At 37.9% G+C, this 22316-nt stretch overlaps 1 protein-coding gene across 5 annotated transcripts in view; it reads right to left on the bottom strand.

Annotated features, from left to right (window-relative positions):
- Positions 1-22316, bottom strand: part of DOCK10 (dedicator of cytokinesis 10) — a gene marked incomplete at both ends in the record, with an annotated part of 299463 nt that overhangs the window by 35227 nt on the left and 241920 nt on the right. For all 5 annotated transcript variants that reach the window (XM_079710445.1, XM_079710444.1, XM_079710442.1 and 2 more), the window contains 13 exons: positions 115-216; positions 784-831; positions 1054-1120; positions 1211-1325; positions 1414-1535; positions 2249-2360; positions 3825-3941; positions 4068-4243; positions 6037-6081; positions 7726-7822; positions 10036-10119; positions 14765-14911; positions 20314-20385. In XM_079710445.1, coding sequence (XP_079566571.1) covers positions 115-216; positions 784-831; positions 1054-1120; positions 1211-1325; positions 1414-1535; positions 2249-2360; positions 3825-3941; positions 4068-4243; positions 6037-6081; positions 7726-7822; positions 10036-10119; positions 14765-14911; positions 20314-20385 — 1304 coding nt within the window. The remainder of the gene's footprint in view (positions 1-114; positions 217-783; positions 832-1053; positions 1121-1210; positions 1326-1413; positions 1536-2248; positions 2361-3824; positions 3942-4067; positions 4244-6036; positions 6082-7725; positions 7823-10035; positions 10120-14764; positions 14912-20313; positions 20386-22316) is intronic.

Below are 22316 nucleotides of genomic sequence, written 5' to 3'. Positions count from 1 at the left end.
GTTACTTGAGATCTGTTTTTGGTTTGGGGTATATATACACACACACACACACACACACACACACACATGTACACTCATAATATAATTTTAAATATCAAGCAAATGTGACAGTACCATTGTGGCAAGAGGCCAGAAGTCTGGCAGGATGGATTAGATCCTTTGAGAGTTCCATTGTTTTGGGTGGACTGCACGAATTTAAACGCAGCAGCAATTTTTCTGCAAGGAAAACTGAAGTTTTAATACTAGCTCAGTGTTTGTAATTGATATATGAATTAAAAAAAGGCAACTGACAAAGCGATTACTGAACAATGAAATATTCCACATGCTATGAAAAATAAAATCACATTTTCTTCTAGAAATGCGAAATTGCGGGTTTAGGGAAGATGCCAGGGGCATTGCTGTCTCTCATGAGAAAAGGATGACAGCACAGTTTTCCAGATTAATTGTTTTTTTTGTTTATTGGAAGTATTTTCTTAAATAGGTATCTTTCAAGTTATATTCATATAAAGATGGATAAATTAGTTGAGAAGTTACATGAAATGTGGTTTCCTTTCAGAAATGTGTTTTGTGCTTTTTCCCTGGACAGATTTAACTGTTCCTAGATCTACTATGGCTATAGGGTAATCATCAAACTTCTATGTCTAATGTGAGGTCAAACTTAAAATCCTTATTTGCATTTTAAGATTTCTAACATAAATCTCTAAGTCTAACCTGATCCATTAATAATATGTCATAATTTTTTTTCAAAATATCAGACTAACTTTTGGAATTTAAAATTATTACCTTATTATGTTACGTTTTCCTAGGTATCTGAAATTTTGAAGACAAACACTAGAAAGGAAAAAAAAGTCACATTCTAATTATTCATGCCTTTTTATTTATACAAAGTGTTCATCCAAGTATATTAAAAGAAAAATATTAAGTTTTCTTTAAATAGTTTACGCATTATTACTGATAGATCATTCACCATGTGGTACCTAGAATGAAAAATGGTATACTAAAGTATTTTGAAGATTCTAGAAAAAGTGTTATGTAATCAACTCTAAAACTTACTCCAAGATGCTGAAGAAGTCGGACACCTCTGGGCTGGGTGCTCTTTGCCAGTAGGCAATCAGAGTCTCTGAAAGGAAACATTGAATAGCATGAGACTCTTTGAAATTCAAAGTTTTTTTCTTTTTCTTTTAATTTAAATTTAAAGAACTCTCTTTACCCTCTGAAATTGTTTTCATAATGTGAAGAAAGCACATAAGAAGACTTCTGGTTTCTGCTTGATCTAACTTGTCAAATCGAAGAGTTGAGCCTATCAAAGACAAGGGTCTTGGGATCTAGGAATGAAGAACCAATCAGAATTGAGTAAGAATAGGAGATTGCTGACTGGTAATATGCTCGGTAAGTTTGGGAGGGAAGCCGTACCTTTTCACAGTTGTCAGTCTTCTCACTGCTCTTCTCATTGGTACTTGGGTTGGAGTCAAGACTTGCTAACGAAGCTCTGGAATCAGCATGGTTTACTGTAGAAATAGCTATTGATGAAAATGCTGTAAACATAAGCCACAGCACACAGACGGTAATGAGATGCATGGGCACACAACACAAAAAGCTAAAATGATGAACCAAAAAGATGTTGATCATTCAGGTGGTAGCAGTATTGTGAAAAGTTGACATAATAGAGTCTGGGATTGGCATGAAAGATACGCAACTTTTAAAATATTATTATAACAGCCATGCCAGAATTAAGGATTTAGGAAAATTTAGACCATTTTAACTGGAAATAAATCTTTTTCCTTTGATTTCTTAAAAAGCTTTTTAAGAATGTTTCTGTTTTAAAATGCATAATAAAAGCTCCTAATGATGCTTTGGAGGAAGAAGCTTTTAATTTTTGACAGTTTATAAGAAATTAAGATGACATTTCTAAAATAGTTCTTAAAAGTAATCTTTGAAGTTGAAGGGCTATTATACTTTAAAAGGCCATATGCAATGAAAACTTCAAGATTGTCTCCAGAATAAAACAATTTGATAACATCGGAGAAGACTGCTCCTCGATCCAAGTAAAAATGAACACTAAGTAGAAGAGGAAGTTGCTGGACGGCATGCAAAGAAATATGTAACAAGTCTCTTCAGCTATGTAAATGCAGTATACTTTGTCACATAGATTAGGTGTAATGAATTATGGAGTGGGTAAAAAGCACAGTGATATACAGGGTAAATACGGATGATAGTTAAACACAACTGTCTGGAAGGTTTGAAGTACCTGCTATGGAATTTAAAACATCTTTAGAAAATGATGTGTCCACAGAGTTTGCATATTTCATAGCTGACTGGGTGTGGAATCCTCCATTGGTGCTGAGGTCATCTCTAGACCCCTGTATTCAAAGCACAGAAGAAATTAGTGGGAATCATCATATTTCAGCATTGTAAACCCACATATGCCTTCTTTGTTACACTTCCAATTAGATGATACACAATTTGATCTTTTATATTTCAGCAAAATCTTCTGCCAAACTAGGCAATGAAAATTAATATAGTTAAACTAAACTCTTAGTCACAGTTTAATTTCTTACGTGATTTAAAAATTTTTTAACAATGTAGTAGAAACTATCTTTTAGATATAGACTAAATGAGTGGAATGTTTATTGGTAAATTCACTGATTTTAAAAAAATTTAATTGAGGTATAGTTGATGTAAAATATTATATAAGTTATAGGTGTACAATATAGGGATTCACAATTTGTAAAGGTTATACTCTATTTACAGTTATTATAAAATATTGGCTATATTCCCCATGTTGTATAATATATTCTTACAGCTTATTTTATACATAATAGTTTGTACCTCTTAATCCCGTGCCCCTATTGCCCCTCACCCCCCTTCCCTCTCCTCACTGGTAATCACTAGTTTGTTCTATATATCTGTGGGTCTGCTTCTTTTTTTTTGGTCATATTCACTAGTTTGTTGTATTTTTTAGATTCTACCTATAAGTGATATCATAAATTCATTGATTATATTGTAGATTATATATCATTATTATCATTGATTATTTTATGTATATTACTATTATTAAAAACTAGATTTTAGGTACTTATTATAGGCCAGTATCTATGATGAATGTTCTCTATTCCACAATTTAATCCTCCTAAGAACCTTGTGATACAGGTATTCTCTTCCATTTTATAAATGAGGAAACAGAGGCTTAAAGAAGTTGGATAACTTATCTAAGATCACATAGATAGTAACTGACACTATTGGGATTTGAACAAGGTCTAAAAAAAAATTCCAAAGACATAGCTCCTAACTTCTAGATGGTAATATCTTGTCTAGTACTGGAATCAGCAGTGCGTCAACTCATCTGGGAGTTGAACACAGTCAAAGGATCTCAAGAGGGTCGTTGTGAAGTCACTAGGCTGGCTCAGTGGAGGAGGGGTGACAAAACAGGCCACTCCCTGGGCTGTGACTACAAATAAGGCACGTAGCTCTACTGACACCAGATGGGCTTAAACCCGATGCAGAAAGCTGGTGGGGAAAGGTGTACACTGAGGATGGGGACATGAATGCAACCGAGGAACCTGTTACAAACTGGAGAGAATTGGAAGGTGATGCAGAGAACAGAGGACAATGAAAACAAAATGCTGAAAAGATGGACAAGTGGAAGGCGTCAGTGACCAATCTGGAACAAATGACACTATGTAAACGTCTCAAAACACCTAGCAAGAAGTGCTGCTTAATCCTTAGTTTGCTCACAGTTGGGGGAAAATTGTTATCTCTGGCAAAAATATAAAAAAGGCAAATTCTTTATTAAGATAGACACTTGGAATATTCTGCAGACTTACCTGGTTCGATGTATTGATGGTAAAAGGATACAGGTCCTTCAGGTAAATCCTTGGCATATTGTCCAGAAGCATGCCATAGAGGGGCATGTATAAACTTGCTATCTGGGCCTGCTTCTCCTAGGTGAAAAAGTAGTCAAAAGAAATGATTCACATAAAAATCAATAGACTTGTAGGTTTGATATGCATTTAATGCAGTGAACCATTAAATGGTGTTTAGGGAAGGGAGAGAGGAAGACCACTTACTGGTTCTCTGTATCGATCATCAAATGAATGCTTAGCCATTAGATTTTTTAGGACAGCTAAAGCCAAGTGCCTGATATCTTGGTCTTCTTGCAGAGCAAAGCCAACTTCTCGGAGCAGAATTCCGATTAAGAAGTGTTTGCGGCAAAACTCATTCGTGACTGAATATTCAGGCATATCTTTGCGACGAAGGTAAAGAGATCATGTTATTGAAAATCAACTGATCACTTGATAATTGAGAGAGATTTAGCAAACAACTATCAACCCCTCTCACTACTAGAAGTGATTCAGTAATACAGTCTTGCTACAGAGACGAAAAATGTGAAGAGAGGCATTCAGCAAGTATTCTGTTTATACTAATCCAAATAGTACTCAGTGTCAAATGTCAAATTCCATAAAAGTGGCACGTCTACAGTACTACTGGAGTTGAAAGGAGAAAAGCTTATTTTCTGCCTGGAGGAATCAGGAGATGTGACCGGAGGGAATATGTTGAGATGGACCTTTGAGGGTGCTCAAGGTTGAAGATGCAGAGTCCGGGGGCAGGGGTGCGGCAGTTGGAGGCAGTGGGTGGAGAAGAGGAGGTTGGGAGAAGGGATAGGGTTTCAGTGGCACAGACTTCTGAAAGCACAGTTATGTGGGGAGTACATGTATGGAGGAGACCAGTAAGCACAGCAGCCAAAAGAGGAGTGGGGAGAATTAAGACTTAAGAGATATACTGGGACTGGATGATGGACATAATCAAATACAAATTCCTAAGCTGGTGTCTAGGTCCCTGAACCATTTGCACGTAATTCTATAGGAAATGTTAAGTGACTGACAGCTTTGAGATCAGTGGCCCAATCGGACCTATGCTTTATTGATCCATTCATATGATAGGTTATAAATGGGAATTAGACTGTAGGGAGATGTGGGGTGAGGGCTACCATCCAGGAGGCTGGAGGAACAGGGAAGTGGGGATGGTGAGAAGGCATCTGGACCTGGGGTAGCAGGACCCAAGGAGTAGCAGTAAAATCACCAGAACAAGTGAGCTGCAGGACGTAAAAGAGCAAAGAGAGAGGAAAACCAAAGGGGGCTGCACCATTGTGAGTCTGAACTATAGAGAAAAGAATGGTAAAATCTCAAGTAATAGTGTATTTATTGAGAATGGTCCAATGTGCTTCTAAACATAACTGTTAATAGCAGGACTAGCGTCCAACCTATAGAACAGGTATTGTGTGCCAACACTCAGCTAAGCACTTCACAAGCGTTATCTCCATTACTCCTCATAACTACCCGTTAAGAAGAATGAACTATTAGAATACTCCAGGTCATAACTGACCAGGAGCAAAGTAAACACACTGATTTTTAAAAAATACTGCTGGGGGCAAAAGTACGGGGAATGTGGAAGTTCAGGAAACTAAGATCAAAGGGCTTAGGTTAAACAAATCTTTCCATGAAATACTGAGTAATAGTGAGGGGCCAGAAAGAGAACAAAGCTTTCCGATTCCCAATCTATGGCTAGAAAAAAAATTGCCAGGACTATTTGAAGTTATAAACTTGTCTGGGGTAAAAATAAACTTATATGATTCTAATAATCTCAAATCCTGAGAGAATGGTTTGAACTGGGGTGTGGTTTATTGATAGAAATATCATATAGTTTCACTGAGCAAGCATGTTATTACATATAATTGGGAATTTTATTTATGATGCGCTCTAAGGAAATTTCAGATGCTTTGGGAAATTAAAAAAATTCCAATTCTGGAGAATAAAGTATGAAATAATTCAAGTTGGGGAAGCATTTAATTATCTGTGACAAGAGAAAAGCTCAATCAACTTTTGGACTATTTTGATTAGATGATATTAAACATATGGCTATTTATTAGCATCTGGAATTTCCAGTTGGAAATCTGAAGTATCTATACTCATCAATATTATCAAATTATGATGTGGTTATTGATGCTGAGATAGTGTAATATAAAATATCATTATTTACCTGATGCATGTAACTCTTGTATTGATTCTGAAGGTGTCAAAGGATCTGGATTTAATATAAATAAACAAAAAGTTCAGATATATACATACTCAGATATGCACTATATTCATTAACTATGTGTAATTTATACTGAAAAATTAAAATACACTGTCCTAAAGTATGAGTCAGTCCCTTCAATAAAGCTTTGTTTTTCAAGACAAGTACCTTAGGTTGTTTACTTCTTTCCTTAAAAATGAATGCCATGAACAGAATTATTTTAATTCTTAGCCTTCTTCTTGGACACCTTTTTGTTCTATCAGAAATCTGCTTGCAACAAAACATATTTTTATGTTCACTGTTGATAATATCATATCTGCACAGAGACTGTCAGGCCTTTTTCTGAGCTACTGATAAGTAGTAAACAACCAGAATCCAAATGACAAAAACAGGTTTGATCCTCTTGAGTGTCGTAACCAGCCTGCCTAATGCAGTAATATCTTGGCACTAGTTCATAAACATAAAACAAAACAAAAAGCAAAAAATGTTACAGTCCAAAATAACTTTTCCACCTTTATTCTATGAAGGCATTTAGATAAATGTATTTCATAAATTGGAAAAAGAATGGAATAATGTATACAGCTTCTATTTAAGATTGACATGACAAAATTTTATGGGCTTGATAATGTACATTACTTTCTCTTTCCTTCCAAAATATTATTGTGAGCTGTAATACATATGAAGAGGCTCTTTACCATCTTAGTTTCTGCTTTCTATGAAAATCAAAACTGTGCCTTGTAATTTACTCATGCTTAGAAGTATTTAATTAATCAATTTACTTATTTTGTTGAGGTATAATTGACATATAACATTATATTAGTTTCAAGTGCACCACATGATTTGATATATGTACACCTTACAAAGTAGAGGTAAAGTATTTTAAGGTCATAAATCATTTAAGTATTTTCTATGTAGCTTGACGTTTGATTAGTTTCTGATGTCTAGATGGGTGATGCTTATTCTCTACCATGATCATGCTGATACTTGTGTGTATATACCTATTTTAACAGAGTAATAAATGAAAATATTGTCTATAGACCATTTATACTATAGTAAGTATAGTAAATAATATGTGAGGTCCCATTTTTACCTGTGTACCCATCTCTGCCTCTTTCTGACCCAGAGGTATTGAGTATTTACAATGTTGCCCATTTGCCTGCCTTCTTTTCTCCCTTTCAAGGTAACAGTTTTCTTTGTATAAAACTCATTTTGAGGAATTGCATTTTAATGTACACACATTGATAATCTTAAATGAATTTATACTCACAAAGTATAACTTTTCCTCCCTGTAATTTTATGTCTCTCAAAAATCAAAGGACAGTTGTCTTTTGGAGCCAGTATGGTGAAAGACAGTATGGGTCTAGGTTAAAATTCTTTGATTTACAAGCATCAATTTTATGGTTTTCTTGGCCTTCTCATTAATGAAAAAGGAAACATAGACAAAAATTGAGATATACAGAGCTATATTCTTTACCACATGTCACCAACTTCTGCATTTTAACCTGATTACCTGGGTCTAATCCCATGTGACAACTTCAGACAAAACCAACATTGAAGAAACAGGAAAACAACAACAAACAAACAAAGGCAAAATAAACAAAAAAATATATTTGTTTCCATTGTAGGAACAGACAAAATTCTGGGAATTATTACCTGGAATGTTTGCTGATCTTATGGGGAGACACAAAGGAATAAAGTGTTCATGCTGACATACTTCTTGAAGGAAATCAAATTTATACTGGCATAAGGTCTGAAAAAGAGGCAAAGAAATGACTATTATTCACACACTAAGAAAGTTAATGGAAAATCTACACTTGAATCTTATATCTAAAAAGGAGGTGGAGTTACTTTTGTGTGACCACTGGGTCACTGTTAAGTTTAAAGGATTTTGTCCTCTCTGAAGTGGTAAATGTAGTCAGGCCCCCTATTTTGGAGATTGGACAAGGCCTGTTCAGGAAATGATCCCGTCTGCAACCTACATTGAGCTTCTATGAGATACAGTCTTACTCAGATCTATTTTTGCTTCTTTTGGCATGTATGTAACATGTTTATTCTGGGAAAAATAGGTCCTCACCACATGTACAGAGGTCTTCAACTACACTCAGCTCAAAGAACGTATCACTCCAATCAACTCCTAAGATCCAGTGCTAAGGAAGACAATGGTGCAGATAATCTAAAATTAGAGTGAATCTCTCTCCACCTGTCATTTATTTTTGGAGTACATTATCTAATTCCACCTCTTCTCTGCCCTAGCAAACCGGTCTGTCATTTCAATAATGTTTTGAGTAGGACAGAGATAAACGAAGTGCAGACATGGTCTAAGACAACTTAACACAATCACATAAATAGGAACAATTAGCATGTTCATAACCATTCTATTTTCATTGTCATGTAAACTAAGTAATCAATTTTTAAGACTCAGATTGTGTTCACTGTATTCACTAACATCAGCTAACAAAATAAAATATATTCCATTTGCTCAGATATTTTAGAATCATACTTTGTGGCAACTTTAGTCAATAATTTAAAATACTGCCATCTCAAACAAGGGTAGTATCTTAATCCTTTGCACATCCAAGTGAAACAAAGCATAATTAAATTACATGGTAGTCATTCTTCACTGAGTATATTCTGTTTGGTTTTTGATAAAAGATATAGTTTAAGTTCACTGGAATTATACCTAAAATGATATTCTGCAAATGTCATGCATAATTGGAGCACTAATGAAGGATATTCTTCCAAAAAATGTTTACAGAGAGAATTGGATTCTCAAAATCAACTGACATATAACCATGTAACTCTCCTAGCCTAAAGTAAATCTCCACTGCCAAAAAATAATGTTCAGGCTCCTAAGCATAACATGAAAGGCTCCAAGAAGATCATTATTTATTTTTGGTTTTTCTATATTCATTACTCTTTCCCAATACCTAGATAATTTCCCACTGGGGACTTATCTTCCTCCCAATGGGTAAAGGTTAATGGGGAACTATTAATTCAGGTGCCCTGTCTTGCCTCCTTAAGAGGCAGGCATGTGACCCAAAGCAGGTTGGTCACATGCTTCCTCTCTGGAATGTAAATCTTAAGCCGAGTATTAAGAAGGAGAAAATGGTCCCATTTGATTATTTAGACAGCAGCAGACCCTGGCTACTGGTTCATCCTTTGTGATTACTCTTGTGCCTGGAAGTGCCTTGGTCACTGCTCTTTTCCAAACTTAGTTCTCCAGCTCTTTCATCAATGCTGTTTACCCCAATATCTTTCCAAAAATTTCCCTTTTGCTCAAACTGGAGTAAGCTTCTGTTGTTGCAAGACAAAGAACCTTAACTGATAAAACTTTTATGGTCTGGCCCACTTCCAGTCTTATTTCCCTCTAGCATATGCCATACTACGTAGCTCAGTGATTCTCAAACTTGAGAATGCATAGGAATTACCTGAAAGTCTTGTTGCAATCCAGATTTCTGGGCTCCACCCGTGGTAGCTCTGTTCCGAGATCACTGGTCTAGGAACCACACATTGAGAATCGTTGCTCTCTAGACAGTACTGTTCCCTATCTCCCAAAACATAACCCCTATTTAGGTAGGGTGATCAACTGTCCCATTTTGCCCAAGACTGAAGGTTTCCAGGGAAGTGGGACTTTCAGTGCTAAAACCAAGACAGTTCCGAGTAAACCTGAGGCAGAAGAATTGCAAGTGGAAAGAATCACTCCTTTCACCGCCCACAGGAAATAAAAGTGAAATGTAAACACTTTCATTCCACACTCCTTTTTTGTCCCCCGTGAAGGAAGGACTGGGTAGACTTACTGAGCACATGAACTGTTTTAAAAGGCTGCCTCTCATTGGTATAGAAATTATTTTTTGATATGGATAATGGATAGGTTATTGTTTTAGACAGATATACACAGAGACCAGTTTATTTATTTATAATGCAGCAGTTTAGAAAGCAAGCACTCCTGTACGTGGTTCTTACCTTGGGATCACCAGAGGAGAACATGCTGACGTAACTGTTAACCGTCTTAAACACAAAACCCCGGTCCATAAACGTAAAGCAGCGCTAAAAAAGTAAAATTCTAAATTCAGATGTTTTTACTTTAAGGATCATTAAAGATGATTAAATATATTGAAGTAAAATAACATTTAACTAAATGTGCTGTATAATAAATGTCTTAAAAACCTCTGCAATATGTTTAAGCATTCATCCACATATGGCAACTAATTAAAATACTAGATACAGTACACACACCAGAAAGTTACAAACCCATATTTATCAATTTTATAAAACATCTCTTGGAGCTTTGCAATGAGCCCTTTCCTTTTAATATAGAAAGTTTTAGCTTTTATTTGTCTATTTTTTAAAACTACTTAGTTACATATTATTATTATTTTCTTTTAGTAATTCGATTCCATAATTCCTCAGGTGAAGAACCTTGCTGTGCAACATTGGGTAGGAACAGGGCAGAGACATGTCAGGAAAACCTTTTAAAATCTCACTGGCCAAAAGATTAATTAAAAAAATAAAATAAAATCTCACTGGCCTCCTTCAACAGAATAGCTTTTTTTTTCAGCCAAGGCAGCTTGAATTTGAAGAGTGAAGGTAAGAGATCCTGGGACTTCTATCAGTGGGCTGCTCACTGCCTCTTTATTATGTTGTCAATCCCTCTTAACTGGAAAAACGAGAGCCTTAAACAGTAGGTAGGTTTGGAGGAGTCAGGCAAGCATTCCAACTTGGTACAGCACCTTCCATCTCTCCCAAAGGCCCATGGCCATGTCACCAGTAACCAAGCTACAGTGGCCAATTACTGCACTGGAAAAGTGTGAAGTGGGCATGGACCATATTTACTGATGCAGTATCTTGGGGAGGCACTATAGCAGATTGGCATATGGGGTCATCACTGCGTGTGTGGGGGTTGCATTCTACCCAGCCACATGTGTGTGAGCATGCGTACTACATGAGAAAAATTTCTCAGCTGCTACATCACTCAGCATAGAAGCCTTCTTTCTCATCCAAAGAGCCCTGTATGGTCCATTGTACTGGTTTTGCATCCCTTAATCCCTCCTCAATTTTACAAACAAATCTCTTTTCTCAGAAAGGACTGAACATAAAATCTTGTTATAGGTAGCCTACCAAGTGGAAAGTCTCCCACTGAAATACGGCTGTGTGTAAACATGAGCTTTTTTCTCTAATAACATTTTTCCAGTTGTTTGGTCATTTATATGTTTGTTTTGTTTCCTTTTCCATTTTTCTTGGTCTTCTTCTGAGTTTTTTTTTTCATTACCTATTCATTACTGTGTTAGCATACTGCTTCATTTATATTTTCATTTTCAATATGGATTTAAGTTCTTTCAATAACTCTCCCCTTAGAAAAAAGTAAATGGCTCCCATGTCCTCCCACCTCCCAAAAGAACAGTGAGGAAAGGTAGACAGCAGAGCATAATCATAAGTGCAGAACATGTAGAGCACCTATAAGGGGAGGATGGGAGGAAAAGAGGGCTTTCGTGTCTCCTGCACTATGCAGGCTCCCAGCTAGTGTGTCAAATCCTCCCAGGCTCTCCATCTGCAGAAGGAAGTCCTGACTGGTGACCCTTGGACTCTCCCCAATATGGAGCTCCCTCCCCAGAAGACCTCTGCTGCCTCTTTCCTGCTGGGAAGAAGCTTGTGTCTCACCTTGCAGAGAGAGGAAGACCATCCAGTATAACTGTGGGTTCTAGAAACTTCTCAAGAAACAGCAAGAGAAAAGAAGCCCTTTGGTGAAGACACAGGGCCCTTTGATTAGATAGAGAAGGGGTTGGTGAGTCCTGTCATTGAACAAGGGTAGTGGCAATTGCCACCTCCCAGGGACTACTGTAGCCAATCTGTGAGCTTCTGAAGGAGGCCTAACTCCATCAGCCATGAATGGGGAAAGTGAGAAGAAGGCTGCTTACCCTGGGGATCTAGGAAAACTCACTTAAGAGTTTCTTGAGATTTAAGAAGACTTTCTATGTGGTAAACTTGTCATTCGCTTTCTAAGGGACAGTGAGGGAAAAGGAGGGGTCATTCCTAAGATACAAAGTCAGCAGAATCAGCCTTCTTCCTGCAGAGAGCCCTCCTGCAGATCAAGCTTCATCAAATGTGTCTCTCCTGTCACCAGTCCCCTGTGTCTGGTCCATCCCAGCATCTTCTTAACCCCAGGTGAAGAGGCTCTTCTGCTCATTGCTGAGGGGTGGAGGGACCTCTCTGCTTTTATTTTAAAATAATTTATGTTAACCTTCTATATGAGTAGAAAATAATTTATAACAGGCTCTGGTAAACTATGGCCCATGAGCCAAAACTGGCACACTGTCTGTTTTTCTAAAGAAAGTTTTACTGACACAGCTACAACCATTTGTTTATATATTGTCTATGGTGAATGGTCTATGGTTGTTTCTGTGTTACAGTTGCAGAGTTGGGTAGTTGTCACAGAGACTATATGTCCTGCAGAACTAAAAAATATTTAATATTTGGCTCTTTATAGAAAACAATTTTGCAGATTCTTGATATAAAGGATAACATACTCTATCAGACTTTTTCTCAGTTTGGCTTAGTAAACTAAAAGCCAAATATTCTAAATTACATGCAAACATATATTTTTGTATATATGGCTGTTGTAATGAAAAAGTGTTTATTTTGTCTAATCAACTGTGAAAGTCACAGTTTTACTCTATAGATGGTTCAGTGATGAGTTATGAAATTCTAAATTGCAAAACACACTACCTGAGTGACTTTTCCTGTATATTTTACAAAACCTCTGGGCCCATCATTTCCTTTCCTTTGCCCCTGTGCTAGGTATTAGCTTATGTACCACCCACAGCAACTTTTGCATAGATGAAGTTTCTAGAAAACATTTATTTATTCCACAAATACAGAACATTTAAGTAAAATAGAGTAGATATGAAGACTTTCCCTTTTCACTGACTTGCTTATCCATCTTTTTTTTCATAATTGAACTATCATAGATGTTTCTTTAAACATAATTTGCTACCAAAGTCTGTTTTTTATATTAGATGATTTCCAAATGATTTCCAAGTGCTAATTGAAATAAGGTCGAGATTAGTCAGATGAGCATCGTACAATGCTTGTACGATGGACTTTTATAATGTACAATATATTAAACAAATGTTTTCATTTATAAACTTCACATATAAGTATTGCTTTCAGTTTGCAGTTCATGGATCCACATATCTTATAGACTATATTTGTTTTATCTATTGTCAATCCATGCTTTTTCCCACAGATTTCACAACCACTGGTATCACCATTAGCTTTATACTTTGTGTCTTTTTTCATCTTGGACATTCATGTTAGACATTAGTTTATGTACCATCAGAAGCAATTTTGCATAAATGAGCTCCAAGGAAAACATATATTTATTCTAATAAGTACAGAGCATTTAAGCCAAAAAGGGTGGATAAGAGGTCTTTTCCCTTTTTAAGAGACTTGCTTATGCAACATTTTTTTTTTTTGGAATTTTGGGAAGAATATTGAAGATATTTCTTGAATGTAATTTGCTTACAAATCGGACAATGTGCCATTTATTTTCCAAATTTTCTTTTCCATCAAGCACTTCAAATAAACTGCTAGCAGAGTAATAAATTTTATTCTCATAGGTCTTAAAAACATGTAGAAAACTAGAGTAATTTTTTCTCCTTTACTCTTTTCCTCCTCAACTCTGACCATCCCTTACTCTTTCTGAAGCAAGAAAAAAAGCAAAAATAAGAGGCAAAACAGTGAAGAAAAAGAAATACAAGATGAGAACAAATATAGTATGCAATTTGAAACTGCATTTAACACATTAAAAAAGAAATTAGACTGAATTAAAACTCACCAAAGACAACTTAAGCAAATTTTCCATCTACCTCAATAGCCTCTTAACTTTATGTTAGTAGTATTTATTTATAAATTCCCACACCTATCCAGTATGTTCTGGTGTCTACCACAAAGAAACAAGTGAAGTGGCTTCATCAATAGTCAATAGTTGGGCAAAAGAAGGAATAGAAGAAAAACATTATCTTTCTGGTTGAATGTATTATCTGTTAAATGATACACCATCATTCTACATTAGCTTTTCTTGGATTAAGCACATTTTTCCTCTCAATTAAATAGAAATGCTTGTAATTCAAAGAAATGATGCTAAATATATGTATGTATATATATATATGTATATATATATTCACTTTATGTTGCTCAATACTTTGATAATTTTCCTTTTATACGATTAATGCACAATATTTTCATCATGTAAAAAGAGCCTAGAGGTAATATAACAAAAATGCTAAATTCCCCCAAATTTTCCCAAAGTGGCTATTTGGCATCACTGTTAGAGCTGTATCCAATCCAAAACATCACTTCAAGGGCAGAAAAGCCCAAGAGAATAATATTGTCACAGTGCAGCTTCTTTAAAAATCTCATTTTTCTCTTTAAAAATATTTAGAAGTACTACATTTGGTAACACTCAAGTAGATACTTTTCTTTAACCTTAGTTTTTGTTCTGTATGACTCCAAATTAGAAAAAATATCAAAAAGTATTTCAAGCAAGAAAGATGTATAGATGAAAGTATTCATCTAATCCTGGTAGTCTTGACTTTTCATCATACATGAAACTGTGACTTAAATTGACATTTAGAGTATCTCACACCCACTATCACGGAGGCTTGAATAGAACGGTGATCTTGTATAATTGTACCTTAAGAAATCTGGCAACGCTGTGGTTTGCCCTTCTTGTTTCTTCAAGTGAATCTTTGTTTTTCCAAATCATGTGGTCGGCTAGGCTCATGACAAGATTGTCCAATTCATTTTGGTAAGATTCAGGAAATCTTTGAGGCCGAGAAAGCTAAGGAAAGAATGGATCATTTCTTTATAATGTGACTTGTGAAATACTAAGCCTGGGAAACATAAACTGTAAGCCTTACGACAAACAAAAAGTCTTTCTGAAAACTTGAAAGCAATAATAAAATAGAAGCCCTTTTAATTTCAAGGTCATGATTTTCATCATTTTCATTTAATGTTTCCTTCTATTTTGGCCAATAAATTTTTCACTTTTTCATTATAAATTATAACATATATGAATTGCAGACTATTCAGACAATGTAGAAATGTAACTTTTTTTATAACCTCTTAATTCCCCTCCTTTCCCTCTCCTGAAATAACTACTGTCAATGGTTTAATGACTATTATTCTAGATTTTCTTTGACTCACAGTTCTCTAATTTAAAAATCAATTTTTTTGATTTTTTTAAAACTAGGAATCCTCCAATAAACAGCTATAAGAAATCAGTGAATGAATAACTGAATGAGTACAGATATCGGTTTGTAATGTTCTCTAATAAGTAGTGAGTCCCAGCTAGTCTTTTAAAAACATTTATTTCAGCTTTATTGAGTTATAGTTGACATATAAAATTATAAGATATTTAAAGCATACACTGTGGTGCTTTCATACACATATACATTGTGAAAGAATTCCACCCTCCACCCCTCATCTAGTTAATTAAGCCATCCATCAGCTCACATACGTATTTTTGGGGAGAGAACATTTAAGTTCTACTCTCAGCAAATTTCAATTACACAATACAGTGTTATCAACTATAATCACCATGTTTTCCATTAGATGCTCAAACATCATTTATCTTATAGATGAAGGTTTGCACAAGCTAGTCTTAACTCAATGGTCCCAGCATATGCCACTGCAGGTGCCTGTGGGAATTCACAGTCAAGTAGCTTTTGCCACAAGATAAAAAGTGATTTGGCTGTGAGATTACATAACATACATTGAATAAGACTCTATAGGCCCTGAAAGACTGCCCTCAGTCCAGGAGTCCAACACCCCCCCCCCCCCATTTGAACTCCTGCACATAAAAGGAAAGTTTCAGGCAGCTGAGTTTTCCCATTTCAGTCTCTACTTGATGAATTTACACAGCTTCTTTGCATGAGATAGGTAAGATTCATTCATCTTTACAAGTTGGCTTTAAAATTAGACTCGCATTTTCACTATAGACAGAAACAGACAATTGAGAGGTAGACAGTGCCATATTCTCTCAAATTCTGAGCACCCAGCATTCCATGAGGCAAGAATAAAAACCATGGAAGCTAAAATTACAGGAACTGCATAGAACAAACAGTGATTAATTGTTGGACGCTGGAGCTGACTTGGACTGGCTTTTTTTTACGCCATTGTACTAGGACATGACTGTATAGGCATTTTGAGGATTTCATGGTTACCCCCCGTATATATTCAAAGCTTATTGTTGAAATCAAATTAAGTTAACAACAAATAAACCTAATGGATTTAATTGCAGACATCATTTTTCATCCTGCTCTGTGTACCTTGGGGAAATAAGGGTAAACAATTCATCTATGAAAGTAACAATCACTTTTTAGATAATCAAAGCACATTTGTAGTTTTCCTTTTTTCATTGTGTTAGTACTCTAAGATACATTAAACATATCAATGTCAGCATTTTCATCACAGGGACATACAGTAATATCTTGGACTTTGATAATCCCTCTGTTCCTCCGTCTTTTCTGCCTTCCTTTCAAACTCCCCTTGTAGCCTACTCCCACTCTTAACCCAAAGACATGCCAATCGGTAAACACATGAGTAATATTTTTAATTGTTCTCTGGAAGTCTATCCCAAGGGCTTGAGGCGGGAGAATTCCTGAGCTGGGGACAGTGGATTTTTTGTCTCAGGACAGGGGAGGAAGGGGGGTAAGATGACAGCATGGTTGAATCCCAAGTTGCAGAGCTGGAACGCGTTGGAGAACCTGGGCTATGGTATGCTGGAGGTCACAAGGATCAGGTGCAGAATGCAGGGGCTGAATTTCAGGCATTTGGGAATTTCGTTAAGAACAAGAGGCTGATGGGAAACAAAAGGTGTAGCCAGTACAAGAAAACTTTAGCTACCAGAGCTCAGTGTTGAGAAGATATTCAGCACTTCCTAGTAAATAGGAGTTCGCCTTGGACAAGAAAGCAGGAGTCACAGGGAGGTGTTATCTGTCCTTCAAAAGACCGGATTAGAGGATCTGACTTCCTCACATCTCCTTGATGATGGAAGCTTTTTTTAATAGCAAAGAAAGCTATTCACTTCACAATTAAAAAATAAGAAAAGAAAATGCAAATAGCTTGGGAGATGTTTATTGTGAATGCTTTCAAGTCAAATGATGGTATCTGGTCTTCTACTATCTGGTCTTCTACTGTGATAAATAGAGATGGTTAGAAAATTGGAAGGCCATGCACCTCTGGAAGAAAACCGGGTATGGTGATTGCTATGGAAGAGGGTAATGAAAAGGGAACTTGAATCAGTGAAGATAAACTCTTGTTTACGATGAGTTCCTTTATTCTTAGGCTGTTCATAAGGGTGTTTTGTGACCTATATATTTTAGCAGATACATACTGGTGGGAACTAAAGGATTTTAGTCCAATTTGTTCTTTTTACAGATGGGAGGACAGACTCTGAGATGTTTAGTGTCTCTTTTTTAAATCATCTAACATGTTAGTGACAGAGCAAGGATCACAGTGGTGAGGTTTCCTGATATAGCTTAAGAACAGAGAGATAGGAATCATTCTTAGCTTCATGTTAGATTTGCTCTTCCTCCCGGACAGGAGGCTCTTATCTTTGGAAGTAGAAGAGCAGACACAGCTGAAAAGCAAACATAGGACTTAATAACTAAGAGTTATAGAATAGCAGAGATGATTAGATGTGCAGCCAAGGCAGGTCTGTTATGTTTATGTCAAGGCCATGTTTGGAAAGGCCTGAGGTCTGGAGGCATGGATGGGGCATGTGGATGGATGACCCGAGGATGGTGGCTTGGCAGACTCCCCTGAATCCTCAGTGCCCCATCCCTCTCTATTAAGAGTCAGCACTTCTCCTGGTTGGGAATACACTGCAAAGGTATCTCCCTGCAAGAGGCCAGGCAAACCCCTCAGGAGCTGTCCTTCCTCCTCTCCTGGAGCTCAGATCATGAACTGGAATTAAACACCAGCTTAACTCAGCTGTGAACCTGCTGGGCCTAATAAGGTAAGGAAGAGCGTATACCCCAGGGAGTTATAAGAATTAGTTAGCATGTACCAGCCGAAGCCACAGTGGGAGTACCACTGAGATTGGATGTTGAGTGTGTTTGACCAAGATGGCCAGAACATAAGAATGGATAAATTCAAATTCATTGACATAAGGGCACTTTGTCAGGACATGGGCTTAAATAAGACCTCAGGGGATGGACCACTCACTGTTAGTTGGCTCTTAGAATCCTGGAGATGGCTCATTTTAAGCAGAATGGAAATGCCTAGGTTGCCTGGAAGATGAATGAGGAAGGAATAAAGAAGCAGACGAAGGTGGACATGTAGGAATGGAAATATGAGCCCAGAAGACCCACTATCCACCAAGGCCATCAGGAAGGTACTGGGGACCGACATCCCTAAGACCGTTCAGTGGTGTCTCCCATCTGCAGGTGAGAGAGGCAGTCACAGTGCTGGCTCACTAATAGTCATGAGGATGAAGGTCATCAATATAACAGAGGCCATGTGATTGCACCTAATCTCCAGGGGCCAGGGGGTTGCGATTACCAAAACAAATGGCAAATCTGGAGAGCAGTCAAGGGGGCTTGACTCTCAGGGAGCTACAGAGCTGATTAATGACATGTTGGAAGCCCTAGGGACGAGACAATCAGCAGCCAACAATGGCGATGCTTAATGTCCACCAAGAAGGCAAGGCTGGACAATCAGGAGATGAGGATGTTTGTTCCAGTAAATAGACATGAATCCTCTCTCTGTTCTTGGATCTCAGTCAATTTTCAGATCTGGTACATACTGACTGAAGAGGAGGCAGGGTCCCTAAAGAAAGCCCCCTACAGACCTTTGATAAGTACATACTGTAATGATTCTACCAGTCCTTCTCCAAAGGCTTTCCTCAGGTGACAATACTAGGTGGAAGGGAATATTCATATATTTCAAGAACTATTGGCCAGAAGATCTGAGTTGATACTGCCATCTGGAGACCAAAGCACCACCATGTCCACCCATTTAGAGTGGAAACTCACAGGATTAATAAAGTTTCACTGCCTAAAGTTCTGTTAGCAGAGAGTCCACTGGGTTCAAAAATCCACCAAACAGTCATTTACCTGGTCCAAATGTATAATTTGTATTGACATAATTAGCATCTAGAGTAACCACAAACTGGATGCTTGACCTGTGGAGCTATCCTGGTGGAGAAGGCCAAGTGTAAGCCTCTGACACTGCCCCTCCCCAGCCAAGAGTGTAAATGGAGACAATATTGCTATTCACCACCATTCCCACCCCATGCAATATTGTTCTGATTTAGTCTCCCAGTGAGGGAGGGGTAAGAGTCAGAGGTTTCCCCTCAGTCTTACCCACAGTGAGGACAAGAGAAATACGTGTGAAACTCAGGCAATCCACTTGGGTGCTTCTTGATACTCCCTACCCAATTGTAACTATAAATGGTCTGAGTAGAGTATGACTCCCAGAGGCTGAGACCACCTTGGACCACTCTGGAATGAGGGTCTGGGTCACAACACAGTAAGTCACCAAGATCTTCAGAGCTGCTGGCTGAGGGTGAGGGCAATCTAGAATGGATGGTAGAGGAGGGAGGTGATGAGAACTGCACGGGGTTCCGAGACCAACTATAGTAACAGGGGCTACAGTTAATCCCACTAGCCTCCCTCTTGTACGTTTCCTTTCAGGAAGGAGAGGCCCATGGGAACTGTGGAGGAGAAGATTCATAATCATATGTGAAAGGTAGTGTAAGCTGTGGACTGTGGACCACGGGTGGCAGTCAAGGATGTGCATAGCTCAGATACTCCCTTGAGAAAAAGTCTACTGGGATGAATGAAATAACTACGAAGCCTTTGGGACCCACTCAAGAGTTCATGCCAAGGCCACATTCTCTCCGGCTGCTCTGAGTAATTACTGAGCTTGCAGTGGTAATGGAGCCAGGCCATCTGCCTGATGCAGGACTTTTCTCATGAACATTCTTTGCTCTCAGACAGCCCATTGGCCCACCTACAACTTTCTCACTGCAAGCCTCTTTCTAGCCGATCCTCCTTCCTTTGGCATCTCCTTTCACAGGTGTCAGAACTTCCTAGTCCTTTTGCCTGTCCCTTTATCCTTTGTAGTCATTTTTGTACTTCTAATCTTGTCCTGGCATCTGCTTCTGAAGGACCTGTACTGATACGCACAATCATGTCTCACATTTGTTGGATGCTATTCCATTACCTATGAACGTACCTGAATTTTATTTGTGTCAATCAAGTGCTGTGCCATGGATTTTAAGATAATTGCAAAGAAGAACCAGGAATGCTGTTAGGAAAAGAAAAGACAACCAGAAATTTATCATCTTATAGCAAAATAATGATAATTCCATTCTTCACAACACGCAATTTTATAAAACCTTTATCTTAAAATGTATTCTTTGAAATTAAGTGCATCAGAACGATAGTATATTCTCCATTATGATCATCCTTAGCAAAGTTCTAATGGTAAAAGTAAATACCAGATATTTCTGTTCCTCAGTCATCTCAAAGACTGTTTAAACTAAAACAAGATACTGGTTTGCTAGACATGGCTGAGTAGACAGTAGTCTTATGAAATACGTATTCATTGGGCATTCTATCTGTTATACTTAGTTAAAAAAAACTAAGTAAAACTTTTTTACCTTAAAATATGGTGTAGCAGACCCACCCCTAACATTGCCAGGGATAGAGGCAAGAGTGAAAATGGAAGCCACGTGTGAAAATATCTAAAAGTTCAAAGTCAAGTTAACAGAGTCTTAAATAACATATATTGGATCCTCCTATCTTGACAAATATAACTTCATGACAACTTGGAATGCTGTCCCAGAACGTGGGGCCCAACCCCTCTTCTCACCTGAGGCTCTGCCCTACACTGAGGGGCCTGGGGCACTTGGGTGACTGTCCAGCCTGCAAATCCAGGTGTTGCCCACAAACTGGTCCCTCTCTCCCACCAAACACTGCTCCCCCCTTGGGTCTTGGGTTACACTCCAGATTTTCCCTCTGAAGAATGGACTTAGGAAAGAGATCTAAGCATGCCCAGGAATAAACCTATAAACCCTTTAGGTAGGGGCTCCTGGGGATTCTTATAGGTCCTGAAGAGGCAGTAGGGGCTCCCAGGAGCATTGCTCTTGGCTATTCTCATACTTTTTCTTATGAGAAGGGGTGCATTTGGAGAAGATCAAAGCATATTCAAGAGTGGAGGCCCCTCTTTCTTGGGTCTAAGGGTCTTGCTTAACCCAGATACAAAAAAATATATCACATACTGTGTACACTTACAAAGAATACACTTCCCTGAGCCTCTTCCCTTCCCAGCCTCTCCAGCACAGATAACAATTTTGAATTTTGTGCTCATCACTCCCTTGCTTTCCTTCATAATTTTGCTACCAATATCATACATCGAAGTAATATTCAGTTTTGCCTGCCACTGAACTTTAAATAAATGGAATCATCCTGTATGTATTCTCTTGTGATTGCCTTTTCATTCAACAAATTCTGTTCTGAGGTTTATTTATGTGGAGCTAGGTAGCTGGGGGTCCTCTATTGTCACCGCATCACATATATAATCCCAATTTACCTATCTGCTCTACTGTGGATGGGCATCTGAACTATATCCAATTTTAGGCTGATACCAACCACGCTGTTAAGAACTTTTGAGTTCCGGGTTCTAACGCTGGAAGATTGACTGAGATGAGGAAGAAAGGGCGTTTAAGCTCTAAAGGGGCAGCTCTGGCTTAAAAAGGGTGTCATTCCTTAGTAAACTTGATATTGGAAGTGAAATTCATGCTGTTGGGAATATTTAATTAACACAAGGCACCCCACCTTGTCCTAAATAATATTTTTAACCACCATGCCAAATGTTCTAACATTTGGCTCTTGAGTTAACTGACACCTGTCACTCTCTACCCCTCAGCACTCAGCCCCACCTACACTATTTACCTTGAATCCACCAGGACTAATCCCATTGAGCCTCTTGCCTCTGTTCACGTCTGATGACAGAAGAAGCCTCACTCGTCTCCTGCCTTCTGGTCTCTGGAGGTGTTGCACATCCCCTTGTGTATCTCACTGCTTCCCATCTCCTGAAACCCACCCACCATACCTTTGGTCTGGAACACATGGTCCATCACCAATAAAATCTCCTGAAGATGGAACTTCTCCTCCAAACATTCCCTTTGCCTTGTCTTTTAACTGAACACTGACTCTCCCCAGAGGACCCTGCTG

The sequence above is a fragment of the Hyperoodon ampullatus genome (assembly GCF_949752795.1).
Source record: "Hyperoodon ampullatus genome assembly, chromosome: 8".
In the NCBI taxonomy this organism is placed as follows: domain Eukaryota; kingdom Metazoa; phylum Chordata; class Mammalia; order Artiodactyla; family Ziphiidae; genus Hyperoodon; species Hyperoodon ampullatus.
This window is presented reverse-complemented; position numbering and strand designations above follow the sequence as displayed.